The 23,090-nt window shown below is 48.2% G+C and overlaps 8 protein-coding genes across 8 annotated transcripts; 4 read left to right on the forward strand and 4 right to left on the reverse strand.

Moving 5' to 3' along the window:
- Window positions 1-269: 269 nt before the first annotated feature.
- On the forward strand, window positions 270-1,243 carry GGS25DRAFT_469562 (uncharacterized protein). Its single transcript, XM_049259153.1, has one exon. It carries the CDS (start codon window positions 494-496, stop codon window positions 713-715), a length of 222 nt encoding a protein of 73 aa, XP_049121247.1. The 5' UTR covers window positions 270-493; the 3' UTR covers window positions 716-1,243.
- A 2,329-nt stretch (window positions 1,244-3,572) lies between these two features.
- On the forward strand, window positions 3,573-7,075 carry GGS25DRAFT_469570 (uncharacterized protein). Its single transcript, XM_049259154.1, has 5 exons — window positions 3,573-4,039; window positions 4,329-4,399; window positions 4,562-4,793; window positions 4,861-6,437; window positions 6,501-7,075. Exons 1-5 carry the CDS (start codon window positions 4,035-4,037, stop codon window positions 6,719-6,721), a joined length of 2,106 nt encoding a protein of 701 aa, XP_049121248.1. The 5' UTR covers window positions 3,573-4,034; the 3' UTR covers window positions 6,722-7,075.
- GGS25DRAFT_469573 (proteasome endopeptidase complex, beta subunit) lies at window positions 7,076-8,830 on the reverse strand. The gene is made up of 3 exons (XM_049259155.1): window positions 8,629-8,830; window positions 8,409-8,556; window positions 7,076-8,291 (listed from the first exon to the last, which is right to left on the reverse strand). Exons 1-3 carry the CDS (start codon window positions 8,656-8,658, stop codon window positions 7,687-7,689), a joined length of 783 nt encoding a protein of 260 aa, XP_049121249.1. The 5' UTR covers window positions 8,659-8,830; the 3' UTR covers window positions 7,076-7,686.
- Window positions 8,831-8,987: 157 nt separating this feature from the next.
- Window positions 8,988-10,321, forward strand: GGS25DRAFT_469578 (HCNGP-like protein-domain-containing protein). Its single transcript, XM_049259156.1, has 3 exons — window positions 8,988-9,233; window positions 9,312-9,360; window positions 9,414-10,321. The coding sequence occupies exons 1-3, from the start codon at window positions 9,168-9,170 to the stop codon at window positions 10,145-10,147; spliced, it is 849 nt and encodes a 282-aa protein (XP_049121250.1). The 5' UTR covers window positions 8,988-9,167; the 3' UTR covers window positions 10,148-10,321.
- GGS25DRAFT_469579 (uncharacterized protein) lies at window positions 10,322-12,326 on the reverse strand. The gene is made up of 2 exons (XM_049259157.1): window positions 12,204-12,326; window positions 10,322-12,146 (listed from the first exon to the last, which is right to left on the reverse strand). The coding sequence occupies exon 2, from the start codon at window positions 12,027-12,029 to the stop codon at window positions 10,695-10,697; it is 1,335 nt and encodes a 444-aa protein (XP_049121251.1). The 5' UTR covers window positions 12,030-12,146; window positions 12,204-12,326; the 3' UTR covers window positions 10,322-10,694.
- A 2,780-nt stretch (window positions 12,327-15,106) lies between these two features.
- On the forward strand, window positions 15,107-16,298 carry GGS25DRAFT_469592 (uncharacterized protein). The gene is made up of 3 exons (XM_049259158.1): window positions 15,107-15,305; window positions 15,425-15,552; window positions 15,638-16,298. The coding sequence occupies exons 1-3, from the start codon at window positions 15,249-15,251 to the stop codon at window positions 15,669-15,671; spliced, it is 219 nt and encodes a 72-aa protein (XP_049121252.1). The 5' UTR covers window positions 15,107-15,248; the 3' UTR covers window positions 15,672-16,298.
- Window positions 16,299-19,568: 3,270 nt separating this feature from the next.
- GGS25DRAFT_469595 (uncharacterized protein) lies at window positions 19,569-20,982 on the reverse strand. Its single transcript, XM_049259159.1, has one exon. It carries the CDS (start codon window positions 20,334-20,336, stop codon window positions 20,013-20,015), a length of 324 nt encoding a protein of 107 aa, XP_049121253.1. The 5' UTR covers window positions 20,337-20,982; the 3' UTR covers window positions 19,569-20,012.
- A 398-nt stretch (window positions 20,983-21,380) lies between these two features.
- GGS25DRAFT_469596 (uncharacterized protein) lies at window positions 21,381-21,962 on the reverse strand. Its single transcript, XM_049259160.1, has one exon. The coding sequence runs from the start codon at window positions 21,941-21,943 to the stop codon at window positions 21,539-21,541; it is 405 nt and encodes a 134-aa protein (XP_049121254.1). The 5' UTR covers window positions 21,944-21,962; the 3' UTR covers window positions 21,381-21,538.
- Window positions 21,963-23,090: the final 1,128 nt, after the last annotated feature.

Genomic DNA, 23,090 nt, shown 5'->3' on the forward strand with positions numbered 1-23,090 from the left:
CTGACAGAGCCGCATGCTAGCACGCGTGTATCGTATAAAGGTGTACACAAGCAGTCTTCGTCTACTTTTAGTATACCTATCTAGCAAGTGAACAGGGGCCAAGTCCGAACCTACCTACATGGTATCTAACCACATGAATACATAGTCTGTGTCAATGGCCAGTAGGCGGAAGCCTTTTACCGAGGACATCTCATCTGGTTTGATCTAGGTAATATATATTCTTGCAAGTTTGTAGCTACCTATCTTGGCTGCTTACAACATACATAGTGCTTATGTATGTAGGTCTATCTAGCTAGGGTGAGCCATGGGTAACCTAGGTAATCTAGATAGGATAGTGTTTAATTATTATATTGAGTTTGGACGTCTAAGTAGGGGGCGTAGGGCTGAGCTGGTACTGTAGGTAGGTAGGTACATATGTAGGTCATAATCTGGATGGACAGTATTTGAGTTGCCCCCTACCTACATGTAGGTATGAAGGAGACTCGATACAAGTATGGGTCGAAAATGGGTATACGGCCGATTGCCGGTGTTTTTGGCTCTTATGACATACCTACCTACTTACTTACCTACCTGCCCTAGGTCTGTACCTATATTGTATGGGGAATCAAGATGGAAGTCTCCATCCTCGACTGATCCCACTGTGTGCATTCCCAGTAGCCAGGACAAGTGCTCGTCTAATATTGTACTAAGTGTGCTAAGAAGGGTTTATAGTTAGCACCTAGGAAACCGTATAACCACTAGTTAGGTACCGTACTAACTAAATACGCCTTTTCCCGTATGTGACGATATCCTATCAGACAGTAGCTGGCTACGTATTTACTACTCAGGTAATGGACCATCTACTTAGCTGGTTAGCCAAGAGCTTGGAAAGCTTCACCAGCTAGAACCTTGGTGGGTAGTGGGCATTTTGGGATGTCGACAATCGAGCCAACCTTCTCACCATGATGTATCAATCTCGTCGAGATAACGCAGTGCATGAATCGGTTGCGCAGATATATCCCAGATTACAATGTCGCATCTATACCTAGTATCTGATCCCTACCAACAAGCAAGTATCATGTATTGTATCACGATGGGTTGAACGTCACTTGGGTACATAGACAAGGTTGTCAGCGGTGAGATTCTCGACCTATCACATCAAAGCGAGCGCATGGACTATGTACCATGGTATACTATAAGTTAGTATCTAGTTATGTAGCACCTACATAGTCACAATGTTACTTACATAGTAAGGACACGTTCGGACTCCCAGTCAAGAAAGCACATGCTCACCTGGAATTCCCCTGCCAATCAGACACTAGAATGGTGGGTGGGATGCCGGTAAGCTTGCATGGATTGGTAAATGGCGCCCAGAGGCCAGATCAAGCCTTACATGAATTTCTATTGGATTGGTGACGGTCGTGTTGCTGCTATTCTTAGGCATCTTTATATGCGCAAGGCGCGAGTCGCTAGTGAGGCGACCGGTGCGGGCGACTGTGGGTGTTGTGACGCTTTGAACTGGCCGGCGTCCGCAATGGTGTCTTCAGCTGTGTGGAGCAATACTTACCTAACCTAGGTAAGTATTCTTATGACTATAATAATTATAACATGGTAGATAAATAATGCATAGTAATAGAATAGACTAACAAAGGCAACGTCGGCATAGATGTGCGATGGGAACATTGAAGCTACCTACCTAGTAATAGCAACGTATCATGGTTGCTGAATTCTGTGATAGACAAATGAAGAGGAATTCATCCCATCTTCACAATGATCGATAACTAAACCGGTTGAAGATCTACCAGAGGCCAGCCACTTAGATGGGAGTTGGTTATTACCAGGATGATGGCGACATTCCTTGCGGAACTCATCAGTTTTGGCCAAAGTGTCTCCTAAATGAATTACGCAGCTGCGGCAGATTGTTCCGGACACTCGGACATGCCCGTACGAGATGCTGCATAGTTGTGATAGCCGGATTCCTTTGTACATATTGTGTACCAAGCAGGAAAAGAAACGGAAATGCGTCATTGGATCCGAACACCGTTTGACCTCCCCAACAAGCCGATCCATCAAGCCGTTAGAGGTCGTGTTCGGGTGTTGGCTTGTTTCTGATATCGGGATTTCCAACAGGCTGGTTTGCTTGTCGCTGGCAAAGGAGCTCGGAGTGGAGGGTAGCATTCTGGGCCGACTCTGGCCAAGCCTCAGATCAAGCTCAGGTACAGCCCCAAAATAAGGGGGCCATAATAGCCCCAGGGATGATCCGGCGACCAGCCAGCTTAACCCTGCACGTTGCAAATCGATCTTCGCTGAACACGAAGACACCAATGATTAGGCTTGACACTCCATCGGGTGGTGGCGCAGTCGTTGAGAAAACATCGTCGCAATCATCTCATCTTTACGAAACCTGAAGGAGAGGTAAGAAGAAAACATCATACATACCCAGGTAGGTGGACGACGCAATCATACGTGATATTGAAACTGGATACATACTTACCTAGGTACCCTAATGTATCATCCTTCTTCTGTATAACAACACAATTATCGTGGTATTAATGCCCAGCTTGCCTAGCTGTTAAAGACTTCGGCTTGCTGCATACCTACGTGTATCTAGGTAGGTTTGGACCAGTGATTGGCCACGAACAAAGAAGAAACACCAAAGTGACCAGACACATAAAGGACAAAATACTTGAACAAGAAACTGCACCCACTGATGACTGACCAGTTACATGTATGGTAGATTCTGCGGGTATTTGTATCGAATAAAATGGCGTAGAAGCTGATAGCTATGGATCTGAGGATCTGGTTAGATACCCGCTGGTCAATGCTTCAACGTTTTCCGTACATATTAGTATGTACACATGTTGTATGTATGTATTCAATGCTGTGACAGACCAGATGTGATAGGGAATTAAAGAAAGAGTTTTTAAGATAATACATAGTGATGAGTTGAGAATATTGAGATGATTTTAGAAGTAGATATTATCTGGTAAGCCAATGAATGTGTAAGAACTTGAAGGCTTCAAAGTTTCCATGTTGAACTTGAATAAAAAAGAAATAATACGTCAACTTTGAAGTATGTAGGTACTACTAGGTACATCCTGAGGTACTTGGAATCTTGGATGCATTGATACTACCTAGTAGGTACACAGAGATACCTACAAATTCATACATTACACTAGTATCAACATTGAAGTGTATGTATTGTACATTTAACTAACACATAGTTATGTATTGTGACTTTGAGGTGGGCATGGCTAGGTTACGGCGAGGTATGATTGATAGGTACGCTGCGAGCCTGCGACTGCAGGAGAAGCCATAGGCAGCATGGGCAGGGCAACGAAGTAGGCTACCTGAGCAACATAAAAGTACTAGTAGGATATTGTAAGGTTCATGCTAGGTACCTTCTAAGTTACGCTGGCCCGTCGCTGGGTAGGGATGACAGGCAAATTGGAGACCAGTGATACCTAGGCTAAACTTTGCATGAGTAAGGCATGAAAAAACGATGGTAAGAAGATACATCATCGACCACCCCCCCTGGACAACATTGAAGCCCCTCTCCCACCTCTTGAGGCCCTCGCCCCCACTAGTACCTAGTAGTACTGACAATAGTAGCTACCTCCTCGTACTTGCTGCCTCACTTGTCGCTGGTTAACATTCAAGTTTAGAAGGCCTAAGCCAGTACAAGTACCATCAAGCACAAGCACCATTTTTTTCTTGTCTTCTTTCGTAAGAATAAGAAAAAAATAAAAATAAAAAAGGAAACAAGCCATCAAGTTCCCTTCTTTGCCTTTTTGAAAGCTTTAAAAATCCCCCCAGGTCGCGCCCTCCCAAACCCCAAATTAGTTCTGGAAACTCTATTCTTTCTTCTTTCCCTAACTTTCACCCCTCTCCCACCCCTCAAGCTCACCGCCATTAACTTTCGTTTTACCATTGATACCCTTAACCCTTAAAAATCCACGGCCGCAACTAGAGACAAACAGACGTTACTGTAGGGTAGGCCAGACAAGAGCAACCGAACCGCATTTCTTGCTTTGCGACCCCGAAACAGAAGCAACATGTGGTATGTAGGATCCAGAGCGACTTCACTCTATCCTTTTTCCTTTTCCCTTCCTTTTTTGCCATCCATCCACCCATCCCTCCATTCCCTGATATTCGGAGGGGAAGAAGAGTGGATGGAATTCTGTCCTTCTCATCGGCCCCTCCACAGCTCCACAGCTTCGTATGAAGCTTGACTTCTAAACATCTCTGAACCCAACCTGTTCGAGCAAAGAAGCAAGCAAAATATGTCGTAGTGAATCCGCGTAGTTATTATGAAATCCGTAGTGCTAATTGTTACCTTTCTTTAATAGTGGAATTTTTGGCTACATTAACTACCTGGTCGAGAAGGATCGGAAGTTTATTCTCGATACCCTCGTCAACGGTAAGACAAGACACCCTGCCGCAACCCGATTTTTGTGACCTACATACAATCTATTACCTATCCACTACTACCCATTTTATGTTCCACGGAGCCGAACCGACTCGGAGGATGAACTTGAGAGAGAAAAAAAATGGAAGAATGGAAGCTAATAAATTTCATTAGGTCTTTCCCGTTTGGAGTATCGTGGATATGATTCAGCCGGCTTAGCTGTTGACGGTGACAAGAAGAAGGAAGTACTTGCTTTCAAGGAGGTTGGCAAGGTTGCCAAGCTCAAGCAGCTCATCGAAGAGTCCAAACCAGATCTCACCAAGGTTTTCGACTCACATGCCGGTATCGCCCATACTCGATGGGCTACTCATGGCCCTCCATCCCGGCTGAACTGCCATCCCCACCGGTAAATCCCTTTTATATACTCGAGCTTACGAGGCCCCCCTTTTGCTAATTCGACACGAATCATCTAGATCTGACCCCACATGGGAATTCTCAGTCGTCCACAATGGTATCATCACCAATTACAAGGAGTTGAGGACTCTCCTTTCTGCAAAGGGCTTTAAGTTCGAGACCGAGACCGACACAGAGTGCATTGCTAAGCTCGCAAAGTACCTGTACGATCAACATCCCCATATTGACTTTGTTGACTTGGCTAAGGCTGTCATCACCGAGCTCGAGGGTGCCTATGGTCTATTGATCAAGTCTGTACACTACCCCCACGAAGTCGTTGCTGCCCGCAAGGGTTCGCCCCTCGTCATTGGTGTGAAGACCCAGAAGCGCATGAAGGTCGACTTTGTCGATGTAGAATACTCCGAGGAGAATGGTGCTTTGCCCGCTGAAGCTGCCTCGCAGAATGTTGCCCTGAAGAAGCAGACTGGCAACCTTTTAGCCCCCAACTCCCTCTTGGGTGCCGCCGACAAGTCTCTCCTTCACCGTTCGCAATCCCGAGCATTCATGACTGACGATGGCCTGCCCATGCCCGCCGAGTTCTTCCTTTCGTCTGACCCGTCTGCGATCGTTGAGCACACCAAGAAGGTCATGTACCTAGAGGATGACGACATTGCCCACATTCACGAGGGCTCGCTTAACATTCACCGCCTCAAGAAGGCTGATGGTAGCTCCAATGTACGAAGCATCCAGACCTTGGAGCTCGAGCTCCAGGAGATCATGAAGGGCAAATTCGACCATTTCATGCAGAAGGAGATTTTCGAGCAACCCGAATCAGTGGTGAACACCATGAGAGGACGTCTCGACATCGAACACAAGACTGTCACTCTTGGCGGTTTAAGGTCATACATTGCAACTATTCGCAGATGTCGCCGCATCATATTCATTGCTTGTGGAACAAGTTATCACTCTTGCATGGCTGTTCGAGGTATCTTTGAAGAGCTTGCCGAAATTCCCATCGCTGTCGAGTTAGCTTCGGACTTCTTAGACAGAGAGGCACCCGTTTTCCGTGACGACACGTGTGTCTTCGTTTCACAATCTGGTGAGACAGCTGACTCGTTGATGGCCCTCCGATACTGCTTGGAGCGTGGCGCCTTGACCGTTGGTATTGTCAACGTTGTCGGCTCCTCCATCTCACTCCTTACCCACTGCGGTGTTCACGTGAACGCTGGTCCCGAAATTGGTGTTGCCTCTACTAAGGCTTACACCTCACAATTCATTGCCATGGTCATGTTTGCCTTGTCTCTTAGTGAGGATCGAGCATCCAAGGTCAAGAGACGCGAAGAGATCATCGAGGGTCTCTCCAATATCTCTAAGCAGATCAAGGAGATCTTGAATCTTGACCAGTCCATCAAGGAACTTTGCTCAAACACGTTCAAGAACCAAAAATCCCTACTGGTATTGGGACGTGGTAGCCAATTCTCAACTGCGCTTGAGGGCGCTCTGAAGATCAAGGAAATCTCCTACCTTCATTGCGAAGCTGTCATGTCTGGCGAGCTGAAGCACGGTGTGTTGGCTTTGGTTGACGAGAACTTGCCCATTATCATGATCCTGACCCGTGATGATCTCTTCAAGAAATCCCTAAATGCTTATCAGCAAGGTACGTGTAATATCACTTATTCCTAGCTATACATGTAGAATCAAAATGCTAATAGTTGAACAGTTGCCGCCCGTGGTGGAAAGCCCATCGTCATTTGCAATCCTGGCGACGAAGAGTTCCAAGCCAGCCAGGCACAAAAGATTGAGGTCCCTAAGACTGTCGATTGCTTGCAAGGTATCTTGAACGTCATCCCTCTGCAGCTTATCGCCTACTGGCTAGCTGTAATGGAGGGCCTGAACGTTGATTTCCCCCGAAACTTGGCCAAGTCGGTCACTGTCGAATGAGCTATGCGTATTTGTACGGTCTGAGACTTATTCCTGGCGGGTTTGCGACAAGATGATGTCGGAGTTAATTGCGAAAAAATGATATCACGACAGAATGTCGGACCTGGATCACTTGAGAGCGTCATGGCCTTGTGCGTGGCGGTGGATTTAAGAGATGATAAGGAGGGTAGGAAAGAGTAAAACAGTTACTGTCTTTCCCTCATCCCCTCATGATTTTATATCGTCCTCCCCCACGCTCGGGTTGGGGTGGGATACCTTTTATTGCGGAGGAAGTAGATAAGGCGATGTTACATGTATCTCGGCTATGTCTATCTAGACTCGAGACAGGTGAATAAAGTAAAATTGGTTGATAACTACCTACCTACCTAATACCCGCGTGTATCATGTGCCCCCGTGATCGAGTACTACGTCCTCCAACATGCACGTGAGTTATATCGATACCTACGTAGTAACCAGATACTCTTGTAGTTGGAGTAGCAGTAGCCGTAACAGTATATCGATACAACACAACATACTCGTTTACTTGGGCTTCGATGGACACACACGAGAAGATGAAGAAACCAAATTCTTCAAATGCAATTTCGGACGTTTTGTATCGTCCTTTGGGCTGGGTTTATTGTTACCGGACTGTCTTGGTACCCTACCTACCTACCCTAGGTACTTATGCACATTGTATTGTATCCCCCTTTTCTTTAGGTAGGTAGGACGCAGTGTGACTTGGTAGCAAATATAGATATAGATAGTATTGACCCATTGACCCCTCGCCTTTTTCGTCTACTTGTCAGCGACGATAGAAACTGGCCTGAACCTGAAAGCCCTAACCCTCCATATGCCTCTGCTACCAACCGACCAGCCAACTAACCCGTAATCGTTTATGAAGAACCGAAACGAGCCGGGAGGTGGTCCCGATAGCTGAACGAGGGTAAGAGATAACGGTAGCGGGTGATGCCCATCGGACTCGCTCCTTAGACGACCTGTGTGCCATAGCCCTTGATGCGGTCCGCAAAGGCCCAGCTCTGGTTCTCGAGCTTCTCGTTCTCATGTAACTCGATGCCGTCCTTGGTGACGACGGCGAGGGAGTAGACATCCATACTGCGCGCATCACGGTAGAACAGCACCTTCATGCACTCGCGGATGACCTCGACGGCCTGCTCGCGGGTCACGTTGGCCACGGAGGCCTCGTCGGGCACGTACTTGCGCATGATGGGCTGGGCTAGCATGCTGCCGAAGCCGGTGGCGAGCGAGGGGGAGGTGAAGGTGGTGCCGAGCAGGTCGGCGGCGGCGAGGAACGGCTTGTCTTCCTCGTCGAGCCCGGCGACGAGAAGGTGGTTCCACAGAGGGTCGAACTTGGAGCGGCGGTGGTAGAGTAGCTTGGAAAGGTACTTGTGCAGAGACCGCGCGTTGAGGGTGTGCGCTGCGGATTGGTAGGCTTCGTCGGTGGCGAGCTCCGTCAAGTGACGGTCCAGGTACTGCATGTCGCTGACATCGCCGCCGAATCCGACGAGCGAGGTGTCGGCGAAGGTGCGGATGCGCTTTACGTCGGTGAAGCGGGCTAGGGAACCGTAGGATGCTATGGATGGGGGAGATAAGTTAGCTTTCTAGTCTTTGAGGGGTGCAGGTAGAAAGCAGGGTAGAGTAGGGTAGGGTAGGGTAGGGTAGAGCAGAGGTGATAGAATGAAATGCTTACCCAGGTTATCGGCGGCCATGACGACACCGTCCTTGAACTTCATGGCTACTACGGACGTTCCCGTAACGACGGGGGACTGGGTGTGCTGGTTAGGACCGTTGGTCTGCATGTAGGAAGCATCGTAGGCGCCATAGACATCGTCCCTTGGCTATTGTCAGGTTAGCTTTACGAATTCCATAATATTGGGGAAAGCAGCAGCAAAGTAGTAGGCTGTACTTACACGGCCCCAGGCTTCTGGTCGGTGATCCATTTTCAGTTTGGGAGGTGAGGGAATAGAAGGGAAGTAGAAAAAGAGTATGAATGTTTGATTTGAGGGAGAAGAGTAAGTGGTATTGTTGTAGTAGTCGTCGCTTCCCAAGTGGAATAGAATAAAGATTGGATTACAGGTCGTTTGGAAGTCACTCGACAGTGTAACCTTGTACCTTGGAGCTTTGGAGCTGCGCGTCAGTTCTGCCTTCCAGACACACTTAAGGTACTTATCGCAATCTGCCAGGTGTTTGCCAGTTGGGAATGCATCTGAGCCCCACTTAGGAGCATACCTTGGTACATGTATGTACTACTAATAATACATGCTACCTAGTACACAGTACCAGCTATATATGTACCTACATCCATGGATGTCTACGATGAACATTCACTACTTCGTCGCTCTTCACATCAACAATATAGTTTTAAAACCCAATCATCTCATTCTGTAGCTTTGGAACCTCTACTACTATTTTGAATGATACATACCATTCAGGACCCCATACTACAAATATGGCACTTGTAGGCTACGACAGCAGTGATGACGAAGAAGAGGTGCCACCCCAGCCAGAATCAAAGGTAAGAGTGAGAACATGAGATGAAATATAGCATCCGTACCGGTAGGCATTGGACAGCACTGATTACTGCCGAGGCCAGTCACTGAAACCTGCCCAAGATACTGCCCTTTGCACAAACGGGAAACAAAGTAAGTCAAAGCAAATTTATCCTTTTCTCGGCTACCATCTAATAAACGAATAGTAGAAACAAAAGAGCCCAGCACCACATCACAAAAACAGGATGAAGAACCAGCAGCCATCATCGGGCCACAAGTAGGCCCAGACCCATCCGCAGGGCCTACATTCCCTCCGTTGGAAGAAGCCCCAATGGAGGACGACGACGACTCCTCGGCAGCGGGGCCCGGGCTACCACCGGGATCCCCGTACACCGCAACGCGCGCGCTGCTGCGGGACCTAACCCTGCCGCCCCTCCCCAACACCGAGATCCCCCCCTCGCCACCCGGCTCGCCGCCCCCCGGCACCAGCGCCAAGTTCGAGCGCTTCCTCGAGCTGAAGAAGCAGGGCGTGCACTTCAACTCCAAGGTCGCGCAGAACCCGTCCCTGCGCAACCCCGCCCTCACCGACAAGCTACTCGCCTTCGTCGAGCTCGCGAGCCCCGCCGACCAGTACCGCACCGCGCTCGCCTGGGACCCCACCGCCTTTCCGCGATGGGCCTACAAGGAGCAGCTCAAGCTGACCCAGGCCGAGACCGAGAAGGCGAGGGCGAGGAGGACGGGCGCGCCGGTTGAGTTCGTCCCCGCTACTACTACTACTACGGCTTTTACTGCTTCTACTGCTGCTGGCGCTGGTGGCATTTCGGGCGGTGAGGGCTCAGCGGCCCTGGTAGCGTCGGGGGCACTGCAGGGGTCGTCCGCGATGGGACCGAAGCAAGGTGCGGCCGGGAAGCGCAAGACGAGGTTCGACGCACGTGGTTGATGATGGTACGGTGGGAAGGACAGACAGGCAGACAATGTCGAGCTTATGTGTTCCACTTGGCAAAAACTTGCTTACCTATCTCATCATTACTGTTGGACACACATGCTTATATGTACACTCTAGAATCACTACGTGATATTATCAATTTCAGATACCCATTCCATTTCGCGAACGTTCGTCGTATCAGAGTATAAACTTTTTTTGTATTGTTTTAAAATGTACATGTATGTATGTATGTTATCGTAAGGACATAAGAAAGCTAAAGACGGGACTACCCCCTACTGTTATAGTAGTAGTAAGTAGGCAGAGCCGATGACTTAATGCGCGTTGCACCTTTCAGTTATAATGAATGAGTGTGGTTTCCGTTTCCTAAACTATATATCCCTTGTTTATCCCTTTGGTGGTATCGTTCGTCATTCCTAGGTGTATAGGTGTATGTCATCAATAATGTCTCCCCTTTCTGTGGCTGGCAAACTAATCCCAAAGTGATTAAATCTCAATACGCCCCTCTTGCATTTCCAAATCGTTCATCGTGGGCGGGCTCAGCTTAGAATTTCCCGTGAGCACGGTCACACTCCTCCAAGAACCTGTAGACCCCTTCGAGGCCCTCAAAGTCATCAGAGCAGTGCTCGCCTGAGCTGAGCGGCGGCGACATGCTCGCGTAGCCTTCCAGCTCGTCGTGGGAGGACAGCCACGGGTTGTCCTCCATCTCGCTGAAGCCGTCTTCGAAAAAGTCCTCCTCCGCCGGGAAGAAGCTTCCCAGGGACCTTAGCGAACCGCCCGGCGAGGTCAGCGTGCCTTTATCGTTGGGGTGGCCGGGTGCGAAGGGAAATTTCAGCGCCATCGGCACGCCGGCCTCGGCCGCGAAGTCGGGGTCTTCTCGGACGAGACCCCGGGATAGCCCGAGGTCATCGCACAGAGATTCTACCGTCTCGGCATCCACGCCTGGAAAGCGGACTCGTAAGGTATGTCCCTTTTCAAGTTGAATCGGGAGATCACCTAGCGAAGAGAGCTTCTTTATATCGGCCAGAGTTGTGGTCAGGTCCTTCAGTGCGCGAGCGAAGTCCACGGACAGAACGTCGAGGAAGCCGTCGGTGTTCAGGGTGGTTTCGTCGAGGGAAGAGACCTTGACACAAGCGGAGGGGTACGGGAAGGCAGCGGCGAGGGGGCTAAGAGCAGTGATGGTGGGGTTCAAGCGGAAGTCGATGTACGAGCCCGAGGCGGTGCGGTGAGTCGCTGCCATCTTGCGGGAGGTTTCATCCTGTAGGGTGGAAACGGTACGGTACTTCCTCTCGCCACGTGCGGTGAGACCATCGAACTGCGCTTTCTGGCCCGAGATCCAGAATGCTCGCACGGCGGCGGAGACATTTTGGACGACTTGGGCTTGTACGGCTGGTGCGTGAGAGAAGTATCGGGCTCCGCCCACACCGCCAGATCCGAGACCGTATCCGCCTGCGGTACGAGGTAGAGCACCTCCGGTGAGGTTGGGTCGTAGAGTGCTCGCAAAGGGAGCACGGCCGGCGAACTGAGCAACGGCACGGCCGGTGTTCGAGTTGAGGAACTTAGATCGGTCGACCCGGGGTGCAGCGTCGAGACGGCCGGTGCTCATGAAGCGGCGAACGGCGGCATTGATGGTTTTGTATGTCGTTGAAGTCGTAGTAGTAGAGTTCCATCGTCGGCCCTTTGACTGACGCAGGAAGGCCGTGGGGTGGATAGGCTGTCGCGGGTGGTGGTTTCGTACGAAGACGGGTTCGAGTGCGGTGTTCACGGGACGAGTTGCGTCGGCAAGCTTCGCCCGAATCATCTTGCTGGCCTTGTAGGCAGCCGTACGGACCACCCGCAAGGCTGCGGGGGCCCATATGCCGCCTATTGAGGCAACCATCTTTTTCAACTGGTGTTCGTCGCAGTGTATTGCGGCGAACGAACGGGTTGATAAATGAAGGTTGATAAGGTTAAGTGGCGGAAGTACCGGTGAGGGCGATGACGAGGGTATATGTATCTACATCGATAAGGATTACTTAGGTAATCATGGGTAGTTACGTGGCGCAGTACTTACCTTGCCACACTCTAAGATTGGACTAAATCCGATGTCCGATGTCAATGACCACTTGGACCAGCTGGCAGAGCTTCGAGGCACTTGCTAGCAGCTTTAGCGGCTCTAGCGGTTTATTTTTTCAAGGTGGGCTCCGCAAATCCCCACCAACGAAATTTCTTTATTTTCTTTGCGTCGTCCTTGCGAACTTTCTTTTTCTTCCACAAACATTTTTGGCTTCGTCCTCAAAAGTTTCCTATTCGACATTGTTACCAATTCTAGTCATGCACTTTGCTCTACCTTCTCTTCTTCTGCTCTATGTTTGAAAGAGCTTCTGATTCTATCTCAACGTAAGTTTTCCATTCTACCAATACACCTTCTCGATCTCGTCTTCCTGCTGTGACGATCAAAAAAAATTGAACAATCCAAATCTTACAACACAACACAATGGGGATCTTAAGCATATTAATATCTGAGCAAGCACACTGAGCCTTTATTGCAGTTAACATTGCGGATGCCAATTGACTAACTGGAATCAGTGTAGGTCTCGTCTGTGGTCCTGGTGACTACTTCGCTGTCGCTCTTGCGTATGTTTTCTAAAAGGTATGTGCTTTTTCCTCTATAATTCCAAACGCTATGGAAATATTACCATTTGAGGGGTGATGAAGAAATCAACAAACCTAGGGAATTCCTCATTCAGAATCATACTATGTAGATTTGTTTAGTTTCAGCCTTGTCTGACCTCATACCTATCTTGCTAGCTATTTGATGATATGCATTTGTGTACTTTGCTAACTAGCTTGCTCGACTAGGTACATATTCACCCACCATGCCTTCTTATCATATTCACATGAGGATATATTGAACGAACGGGCGGACATAAATGAACCCTTGTGGCTTCTCCCGTCCAAATCAGGGTCGTACAAAACCTTGTGGGAGGAGGTCCATGAGGGATTCTTGTTGAGAATTCGTCAACTGATTGTCTCTTGCAACTCCACTGCATCGTTGCTGAAAAGTCCTGGAAATATGACTAACGTTAGCAGGTAATTACTCTCTTCTGAAGTTTGGTTGTCCCGTCGCAAAATGATGAACATTATTCACACTGTTTGATCCCGTCCAATGGGCGTGGAAATGAACATTTAAACAAATCTGATTTAATGAGGTATGAAACCATCCGAACGATACTATCTGGATGTTTAAAGCTGACCTGAATAGCCTGATATCCTTCTATTATACTTCAATCGTTATACCTGATTGCCGATGTCGCTGACTCGACTATTATGCTAGGTACCGTATGCTTTGACGTAACTAGACGTACTGTCTTGAAAGGTCAGTCTTGTGACGATATTTTGTGTATTTTCACCTTGGAGAACTGAAGGAGCTTTCGGATTGATCTTTCTATGTTGCTTGACGATACATGGAAGCTAATATTCTTCTTTAGGAGTTCGTGCTTGTAAAGGTAATTCAACACTGTTTCTTACGCTGGGCAGTCTGGAATGTTGGTTATTTCAGCTTGGGGGGAGGGGTAGGTCATAGATGGTACTTTTATCTTGGATGAAGAGTGGCTCCCTCGATTGATAAATATCTAACCTAGGTAGCTAGCACATATCTAGTGCCAGATGTACAAGATCAGACCTAATATAATAGAATGGTTTATCTACAATATTTTAGTGTCATATCCATCTATGGAATCTATGAATATTTTGTTTGCGTCGGTGACCTCGGTGACTAAGACGACGTCGCAGACTGGCAGCTACTTATGTACGTAACCTAGTAGCAATGGAACCCCTAAGGAAGCTCTTGAGCCGGCATCCATATGATTTTCTGGGGAAAGTGGAGCGATACAGAGTAGGCAGGCCTGGACCTGGTTGCATCATTGGCCCACATGGTTAGCTTCTCCACCAAGCTGCTTCTAATGCATGCAATGCAAGTTCTAACTTAGTTACAACTTAACTTACAAGCTACCTTGCCTAGGGTACCCTATGTAGGACTAGGACATCATGTCTCTATCTCTCTAACTAAGCACATCTAATCTTCAATGTGGCAATCTGATCAGTTTCGATGTTATGGACATGGCCTCAGCCTGTTGTAATAATTGAATGTGGCTTTATGTTGTTCATTGAAAGTGGTAAGTGAATAAGTATCTAACCTAGGAAAGTAGATACACAGGAGGTAGGTGTTGGTGTATTATACTGATATATAACATGCTTAGAAATACAGTACGTGGTGTCATTCACATTCCATTTCTATTCAATGTTCGTCAAGGCAGCAGCAAAGCGAAGATCGAAGGTTTCTGATTCGATGACCGATATATAACCCTCCGCGATCTCCTTGTCTCCTTGTCTCCTTTCCTTTGCGGGGTAAAAGAGCGTGCAGTGCCGTGCAGTGTGTAGTTATGTGAACAATAAGCAAATGCAAATGTGCATCCCTCCCTATCAGGCAATAGGCAAGGATGGACATCTGGAGCTATTTGCATATCTTCGCCTATGACGTTGCCTAGTTTTGAATGCAGAAGTACAGTATGTGACATACATACATACATAATATTGAACCTACTAACATACGATTCAGACGGGGAAGTCTCTTAGTCTCCCCCCCTTACTAGATACCTAGTCGAGCCATCCCGATGTCCTACCCTCATTGGTGAAGTCATCAACGAGGGACAGCTTCGCTCCTTAGACCAACCTAGCCCCGAATGCCGGTAGACTGGTCCGCTGATCAATCCAACTTACTTAGTAACATGGAAAATAGGAAAGATGCAGTAGCGTAGGAAGCAACTTGCTTATCTTCAGAAGTATTGGAATCTGCCGTCGTTTGATTGGAAATCGTTCTTTGTGGTCCACAGGGCACACACAACGTACAGTACTGTACCTACACAGCTACATAAAGGGATCATTACCCTCCTCTCTCTACTCTATACTCTTAACTCTAATTCTTACCTCCAAACACTACTATTCTTTGTACAACGGCCTAAACTCTCCTCTATTGTTATTACCACTGTACTACCTACCACCCTTACCTACTACATCCAGCTACAAGCTCAAGTCACATATATCTAAGACACTCAACATGGATAGTTCTAAAGACAGCACTGGTCCAACCAACTCTGGAACCTCTCGCCGAAGAGTATGTTTATTCCCATTGTAGCACACCCCGCCTGTATATGTGAACAACACAACATGCATATCGATGAAGCTTCCACACTCCCGTCCTATCAAACCTCCTATTAACAACCATACCTACAGAGCTCCGGCCCATCCTTCGACAACCTGATGAACCAAAAGCGCGGCAGCGACCCTAGGTCAATGGCCAGGCGAGCCAGCCTCCACGAGCAGAAGCCTACGTCGGGTTTCATCGGGCAGATGTGGCACAAGTATGTTTCTCCTTTCCCCCCCCACGCTTCCCTATCCGCACATGCCAGAGTGTCTTAACTAACCATCTCTCTTTCACACACACAGCTTCACGCGTGGTCCGCAGAGCCCCACGAAATAGATCACACCCAACCCCTTTTCTAGCCGCAAGCAAGTCGGCGATACAGGGTTAAGAAGACTTCATGGGTGTTCAAGTGAAGGCGTCAATATGTTAAACACATATACTCACATTACCTACCTACCTACCAACCAAACCTACCAACCTACCTGGACCTACCTCACATCACTGAGCTCATCTCGCCATACGCATCCCAATATGCCATTAAACTCAAAAAACGTCAAGTAAATACAGGATTCTGTGGTAGTTTCTACCTACAAAAGCTGTCGTGGGTCACCAAATTGCAAGAAATGGAATGGATATTAGTCTTCTTTCTTTCTTACCTTACCTGATTTTACTTTACCACCCACGCTATGGATTAGTATAACGCCGAGGGTCGATCTGGAAAGATGATAAGGCTGGTAGCTGGCGTTTTGAGTTGGGTTGTATATGATAACTACCTCTATAATTAAAAAAATTACAAAAAATACTTGTTCATGAATTATCCTACCTATGTACTTACATACGCACCTTATATGTTGGTACTCTTGAAAAACTTGGGAATGTGATAATGCATTTTTGCCCCTTTTTCCAAAGCTTGAATCCTGTAACCTAGAGAATATCCAAAATCTCAATATATTAGTTCACCAATCACGATTGACTTGAAAGTTATGCTCTTATCATGATGGTTGCAAATTAACAGCGCTGTTTTGCAAATATGTAGAAGGCATATGTAGAACACGCAGGCATTATGTACCTACCAACAACACTAACAGTCAAGTTCAACATATCACAACTCAAAAGAAGACTGCAGCAGGTCGGAGGCAATGCCCAGCTTGAATTTACGCTATCCAGCTATTCTACTAACTAAAGTCAGTGTGCAGGGGAATCCAAAACGACATCCCACACTTGGACACAAAGTCCCCACTGGTTGCCTCCTATTTTCTTTTTCTTTTTTTTTTTCTTTTTTTTTTGGTTTTCGGTTCTCGTTCATCCAAAGATCCGTGGATGTTATGTTTTGTCGTTTTCTCATCTTTGCTTTTGGGTATATCTCGCTGGTTGATGCCGATAAAAGACCAGAAAAAACAAGATTATATATATGTATAAAAAAGGATCAAGAAGCATAAATATCGTGAGGGGGATATCAGAAGAAACTTAATTGGAAAACAAATATTAGGGAAAACTGCCCATAATCCCCCAAACTGCGAGATGGGCCTTTGAACAGTTGGGGGTTTGTGTTTCGCCCGGATGTGGCTGGCATGTGCAATCGAGCCGGGGGCCTTTGAGACAGGACGGGCGAACCCGCGAACCTGTCCACAGAGAGACGCGACCAGCCCAGCCCCTCGCTCACACACCACACTAATCCCAGGAGAGGTGTGGTGAGGGCATTCATCTTCCTTCCAAAGCTTTCTCCCACGCCTCCGGGTGGCTTCGACCGATCCGGTTGCTCAGAATCAGTACGAAGGAGGCAGATTTATCAGCGTGGGATGGGTTCTCCTCGGCCTAGTCCGAGATGCTGGCTCCGGAGCAAAGTAGCTTCTACCATAGACGACAGTGGATAAATAGTTGTCAAGTTGGTCCCCTTCCCTTAGGAAGAAGAATAAGTCGGTAATCCACCCTCGCTTCCGGCATGACGCTCTTACTATCGCGCTTCTCTCCTTCAGAAAGAACCCAAGCACATGGAGGTACATGCGACCACACCGAAGCCTAAATCGGCCAACAGGCCAACAGCCCTATGCTGGCGAATTAGCCCAAGGGGTCGCCACAAGATGGCGAAGCAGATTGCCGATGCATCTTGCTTGTATACGATCAGCTCGATTGCCAAAAACTTTCGAACAAATAGGCACTCGGGACATTTCCCCGAGTCCTTACGAGAGGGCACAAACAAAGAAAAAAAAATTAATTCCTAGAATTGCCGTCTACCAGCTTCGGTGGCTGGGCCGTGAATCTGACTAGTACAAGCATGGTCATATTCGTAACTGCCGTAACCACGAGCGCAGAAATCGAGACGCCTTTAGGCCCTCCAGCATCAAGTCGCGATCTGATGCTGGAATGGTGATGCAGCCTATGATAGTCCTCTCAAGATGCAGAAACCATGACGTCGATGGAATTACAAAACTGCACTTTGTTCGTTGCACTCGGGGATCAAATATCGATCTTGCCCGATGCCTTGTAGAGTGAAGCGTAGAGTGAAGTGCTGAGCGAGGCTCCTTCTAACCCTCTTGCTTCTCCAATCATCTAATCAACCTAATCATTGATTAGAGTCTATTAGACTTATCCGTGGATTCGTCGGAATAAGGCCGTTTATCGTCTTGCCTAGGACGACGATCATAGGACTATCTGGCCGCTTTGGATATGTTAGTTGGTGTGTCGAAAAGATGATGCAGTCTATTAGACAGACTTACAAAACATTGGCGCCTAAAATGCTACCTAGACCTTGGAAAACGCCTCGAATGCTTACTCGTAGAAGAAACCAAGTTGCCGTTCCATGACCATTCCTATACAAGATCGCCGATGGTACCATGTCGTTACCGTTGTGCCTTGCGTGCCCGAATCTATAAACTTGACCGAACTAGAAGCCCTCTAGATAGATCGTACACTAATTTACTAGACACAGCCAGTCAGCGCAAATCCCGGTGCAGAAGGTACTATATGTCTGCCTAGGTAAGGCAATGCTCACCGTACATGACGAGGAACGCCATATCCAATTCTATAGTATGCCGGAAATCCAAAGAATCATGCAAACAATTCATTATGCTCATGCATTCCGTGGGTGCCGTACATGCGTGAGGCTGTTGCGAAACGCAACACCACCCATAGCCTTCCTTGTCCCGCCCCAGACCAAACCAGGCTGAGTCCAATGGCTATTAGCAGGCCTTTTACCATTACGTCAATGCCTAGGACCAGTCGTGTGAACCCTCTTGAGAAATCCACAAATTTGGGCCTTTTAACGTCCTGCCCAGGACGACACGGCGATGGATATGCCGACGAGGCCGACGAGAAAGAATGGGACAGCTCAAGCCATTTTGTAAGTCTTATCGAAGCACGAACCGAGGGGGAGGTGCGAAGAGTGGAGTGCGAAGCATATCACTTCAATTAAGGAAGTATCCGAGAGTTCACGGCTGAAAGAACCCGTCAGCTTCATATATATATATGTACATATGCTAGGTTGTATGCTAAGTAGGTAGCAATACAACACAAGAAGGCCAAGTTAGCATTGAAGGAAACTTACACACTGATGGTCGATTTCTAAAAGTGAGACGCATGATTGTTGAGCCCACCTAGACTTCGAATTATGAACTATGCTCCGAGGACATGCCCCCAAGACAGAGGGGCTAATGACGATAAGGCATTATGGTGGGAAGTGGTAGACACCGGTAGGTCGCTAGGTCGCTAGGTCGCTAGGTGAGATAAGTCGCCGAATTTTACATAACTACCTATTCAGGTAGGTATGTAGCGTAAAGTTTGGTTACATGACTATTGTGTTTTTTGTAGTGTATCGAAAATATCGAAAATATCGAAAATATCGAAAATTTGACAGAGTCGTCTGCGTGCGTTGATTCGGGATGAAGTTTGTCGTTTAGGAGTTGTGAGAGGTGGAACTAAGTTGGAATGTTGGAATGTTGGAACAATTGGAACAATTGAAGATTGAAGGGACAAAAAGATGGAAGGTAATAGATTAGGTACCGTACATTAGATACCGTACCTACTAGCCCGGCTGCCCGAGCATCCCAAGGTACTAGGTACCCCGGTTACATGTGCAAATTGTTAACTTGAAATGAATTACAAAGTGACTAACTAACCTAGGCTACTTTCTTTTAGGAAAACCATTTCTCCGAGCCCCGATGATCTAACCCCTATCCCCTTAACCCCTAAACCCGTGATCCATTACACTTCATGTAGTTATTCATATTCACAAAGGTCCACTATCATACTGTACACATGCTTGCTTAATGTTTCTTATCACATTGCCATTCACAGAAAACTTTCATAATTAGGCCATGTTCACAGGTGTTCTAGTTCTAGCCTTATCTTCAATCTGGTCCTCCCGACGAGGCCGTGGCGATATATAGGCAGTATCCCATCCCAAGTAGAGTGACATATCCTCTCTCTCAGATTAACCATCAGCCCTATCAAAACAAAACCTGTCGACATCGATAAAAGATGAGTTCCCTAGGCTTTCCTTCTCCAACCGTTGCGGACATTATATTGGCGTGATACGTGCAACTTCCAAGTATTCAAGGGCTGCAAAACAAACGGATCCGTCATAAGCTCCACGACGTGGTATATGTTGGGCACTGTGGAAGGAGCTGCAAAAGATGAAAAGGTGGACCTGGGAATGAAGCGTGTTCGATGCTGTAGCTACTAGTTCTCTTCTCTTTTTTCTTTTTTCGGTCCAGTGAGGCGTCTATCTTGAAGAAGGTTGTCATACCATAGTTCCACTGTATTAGGTAGGTAGATGGGGTCTGTCAGCTGGGCTTGCAGAAGTCTGAAGCCTTCCTTGTCTGCCGCATTGGGTTCGAAGGCTACGCTCTTTGCCCAGCGCTTCCTGGCTGTTGGCGTCTTTGGTACGCCCTTGATGATACTCTTCCGTTTGGTTGCGATTAGTTCGGTTTTACGCTTTTGTAGGGGCTTGCCCTTCTGATTGTACCATGCGATGTATCGCCGCAAAAATCCGGTCATCCCCATATATGTTTCGAGATCGCATAGGTTCGTGGGCTGAGCTATCTTCTTGATACGCCTTAGATCCCCACGAACGGTCGAAAACCGACAGGACGAAATGTTCAACCCAAGGTCGTCGACACCGCCCTCGATGAAAATGAGGGGGGAAAAGGTCAGGCGATCGAATCGTCGAGTATCAGTATAAGGAGACCATCGAAGTCTTCACCAAAGGTAATCGATGGTAAGGAGGACGTATTAACGACGACGTCTGTCGATCAAGGAAAACGATTTATCCGTTAAAACCACATATGATTTGATCCTATAGGAATCGGATGACCTCTGTTGGTTGTCTCTGTTTGTCAAGGCAATCTGATAAAATAATCAAACCCGCCAATATCAACGATTTTCAGAGCGCCTCACTCTCGGTTCAGTGTGGCTGTATCCTTGGACAGTCGAGGGGCGGCAAATAGGTTGAAAGAACTTTCTTTAAGCACCAAAGAAACCACGGTATCTGTTGATCAAGACGCGCGTCCGAGTTTGTCATTCTAGTATGTAGTCCACGATGTAATGTTATGCTCATCTAGAGAAGAAGACCGCACCAAACGCGCACATGCAGAAACTTCAAGGCAACCTCCCCGATGAGGGAGGTTGCTTAGCTGCCCACGGCCCGTAGACGCTTCGCCATGCTGTTCTGTGTAGTCACTGCTCCGGCTCGCAGGCCTGCTTACGGTGCTTGGGACACCCGCGATGCTGCACTCAGCCACAACTTTGCCATAATCGCCTCGCTAGTTCTGTAAGTTGCAGCGACCGCAAGCACGAGTGATTCGACGGCGAGTACCACTCTTCCTTTTGTTTCTCAGTCATCTCGTCTGCTGGGGCGAAACTCCCTAATGGCTCCCTAATCCTTATCATAGTCGTCGGCTTGCGTATAACACCAACGCTTTTCCTTGGAGAGGGAAGGTCTACTCTGATATGTACTTCCGGTAAAACCAGCCACGGCCCAATTTGAAGAGTCCTCTCATGTCAGCTTCCGTATCAGCACAGGACAGTATAATGAAGCAATCCCGGGGATCAGCGTTTTCTCCGGTCCATGGTAGATCTCTAAGTGAAGCCAAGATACAACACTATGTCAGTGACATGTACCTAAGAGTTTCCTCCCCCCATGGGATTGAATCCACTCTCTTCGGGGCTTGGGCACTCGCCAGCCCGCAAACCATCCAAGTTGTGTCCTAAGAACTAGAGTACCGGTCCATTTCCTGGAAACCCCTGTCGAGAAACTCTGTCTTGTTGGTGGGGAGCGTGCCCACGTCGATCATGAGCTCTTCTATGATCTCGCACGAGACTTCGACGGAGTCGGGCGAGACGCGACGACTGCTGCGCTTCTCAACGTGTGCCAATGCCTTGCCCCCGACCCAGCCCCGGGTTACTCGAAACTGATCGTCTAGCTTTTCAAGGAGCTCTCCTATCCACGTCTCCTGCTCTGATCTCCGGCTCTTCGGCTCCGCCGCGTTGACGTACTGAGGAATCTTCGGCTGGAAGAGCACCAGCTCGTAAGTCGAATTGGCACCGGCACGCCCATGCCTAGTCAGAGCCAGCATCATGCCGGCCCTGAAGCAGCGCCCTTGCCACGCCATATAGCTTGATGCTCGTCTTTCGACGGCCATGTCCGCGACCTGGCCGACGTCGAAGAACCATGGGGTCAGCAGACCTATGACGTGACGCTTTGCACCGTCGGCTCTGTTCTTGAACTCTTCGGCTGCGTAGCTGAGAAACTCGTCGACAGTAGCATAGTACCGCGACTTGTGACCAGTGGGCTGATACCATTCCTGTCGCTCCTTGCTTGATGTGAATGCCACGGGAGCCAGGAACAGGGAGACGTCAGAACCCGGAGTCGTTCTTGTCAACGCGAGCCGACAGAGGTACTTGCGGACCTCCAAAGGACCATCTTGATCATGCGGATACACCTCTGGTTTGTTGCTGATGCTCTCATGATTGACGCCGAAGAGCTCCTTGCGAGTTTCGCTCTCCCCCATAATCGCGACGTCGAGGTTACTGAAGTGTGCGGGTGGCCATGCCCGTCCGGTCCGGGCCCCACGGGGCGGCTTTAGGCTGGGATGGTACCTCGGTGGTAAGGAGGCATCAACGCTGTCTATAATGGTAATGAAGGGATCAATCGTGACGGTTAGATTTGTCCTGCCTCTTGTATGTGACGAGCCCGCCAGATACCGACGGCGAGCACCGACGAACAGAGAAACGAGCTGCGCGATAGCAGCTGGTGACATTGGTGAGGCAGGGTGCTCCGCGTCCAACTCAGACAGGATCAGATAATAGAATGCTCCGTCGCCTCTAAACCGGCGGTACGCATCCTCGTTTTTGTGGCAGGTGAGAAAGATAGGACACATGAAATCGGCAATTGAGGTTCGAGCCAACTCTGGGGTACTCTCAAAGCTGATTGCCTGTGAAAAAAGCGCAAGAGCATCTCCTGGAACTTCAGATAGCTCGATATGAGACTCGAAAGTGAGCCCTTCCAGGAGCCCTAGGCTCAATTGCAGGATTTCTGCGAGCTTTGTCGGATCCTGCGATATTTTATTTAGTCAGTATATGATGGCTAGGGGACGTGGCTGTTTTTGCGATTGCCATAGTAATGGCTTACCATCTAGATAATTCATCAAGCAGTTGAGGCACCTGTAGCAGTAGTTAATGCCAATAGGGTTGGTGAAGTCAACGCTAGCACGGCTTCCAGAAGGCTCCGGGTCTGTGACAAGCTGTGATCGAAAGAAA

Source organism: Hypoxylon fragiforme (assembly GCF_022984875.1).
Source record: "Hypoxylon fragiforme strain CBS 206.31 chromosome Unknown GGS25scaffold_1, whole genome shotgun sequence".
NCBI classification, from domain to species: Eukaryota; Fungi; Ascomycota; class Sordariomycetes; order Xylariales; family Hypoxylaceae; genus Hypoxylon; species Hypoxylon fragiforme.

What these genes read in the sequence shown, in the direction of transcription:
- GGS25DRAFT_469592 (XM_049259158.1), top strand. Translation starts at nt 15,249, where the DNA reads ATGGATAGTTCTAAAGACAGCACTGGTCCAACCAACTCTGGAACCTCT. An exon ending in CTGGAACCTCTCGCCGAAGA is followed by an intron (nt 15,306 to 15,424) that starts GTATGTTTATTC and finishes CCATACCTACAG; the next exon opens with AGCTCCGGCCCATCCTTCGA. An exon ending in ATCGGGCAGATGTGGCACAA is followed by an intron (nt 15,553 to 15,637) that starts GTATGTTTCTCC and finishes TCACACACACAG; the next exon opens with CTTCACGCGTGGTCCGCAGA.
- GGS25DRAFT_469570 (XM_049259154.1), top strand. An exon ending in CTGAACTGCCATCCCCACCG is followed by an intron (nt 4,794 to 4,860) that starts GTAAATCCCTTT and finishes CGAATCATCTAG; the next exon opens with ATCTGACCCCACATGGGAAT. An exon ending in CCTAAATGCTTATCAGCAAG is followed by an intron (nt 6,438 to 6,500) that starts GTACGTGTAATA and finishes ATAGTTGAACAG; the next exon opens with TTGCCGCCCGTGGTGGAAAG.
- GGS25DRAFT_469596 (XM_049259160.1), bottom strand. Translation starts at nt 21,943, where the DNA reads ATGGCGTGGCAAGGGCGCTGCTTCAGGGCCGGCATGATGCTGGCTCTG.
- GGS25DRAFT_469578 (XM_049259156.1), top strand. Translation starts at nt 9,168, where the DNA reads ATGGCACTTGTAGGCTACGACAGCAGTGATGACGAAGAAGAGGTGCCA. An exon ending in CACCCCAGCCAGAATCAAAG is followed by an intron (nt 9,234 to 9,311) that starts GTAAGAGTGAGA and finishes TGCCGAGGCCAG; the next exon opens with TCACTGAAACCTGCCCAAGA. An exon ending in TTGCACAAACGGGAAACAAA is followed by an intron (nt 9,361 to 9,413) that starts GTAAGTCAAAGC and finishes ATAAACGAATAG; the next exon opens with TAGAAACAAAAGAGCCCAGC.
- GGS25DRAFT_469573 (XM_049259155.1), bottom strand. Translation starts at nt 8,658, where the DNA reads ATGGATCACCGACCAGAAGCCTGGGGCCGT. An exon ending in GACCAGAAGCCTGGGGCCGT is followed by an intron (nt 8,557 to 8,628) that starts GTAAGTACAGCC and finishes ACCTGACAATAG; the next exon opens with CCAAGGGACGATGTCTATGG. An exon ending in CATGGCCGCCGATAACCTGG is followed by an intron (nt 8,292 to 8,408) that starts GTAAGCATTTCA and finishes CCCCATCCATAG; the next exon opens with CATCCTACGGTTCCCTAGCC.
- GGS25DRAFT_469595 (XM_049259159.1), bottom strand. Translation starts at nt 20,336, where the DNA reads ATGGGGATGACCGGATTTTTGCGGCGATACATCGCATGGTACAATCAG.
- GGS25DRAFT_469562 (XM_049259153.1), top strand. Translation starts at nt 494, where the DNA reads ATGGGTCGAAAATGGGTATACGGCCGATTGCCGGTGTTTTTGGCTCTT.
- GGS25DRAFT_469579 (XM_049259157.1), bottom strand. Translation starts at nt 12,029, where the DNA reads ATGGTTGCCTCAATAGGCGGCATATGGGCCCCCGCAGCCTTGCGGGTG.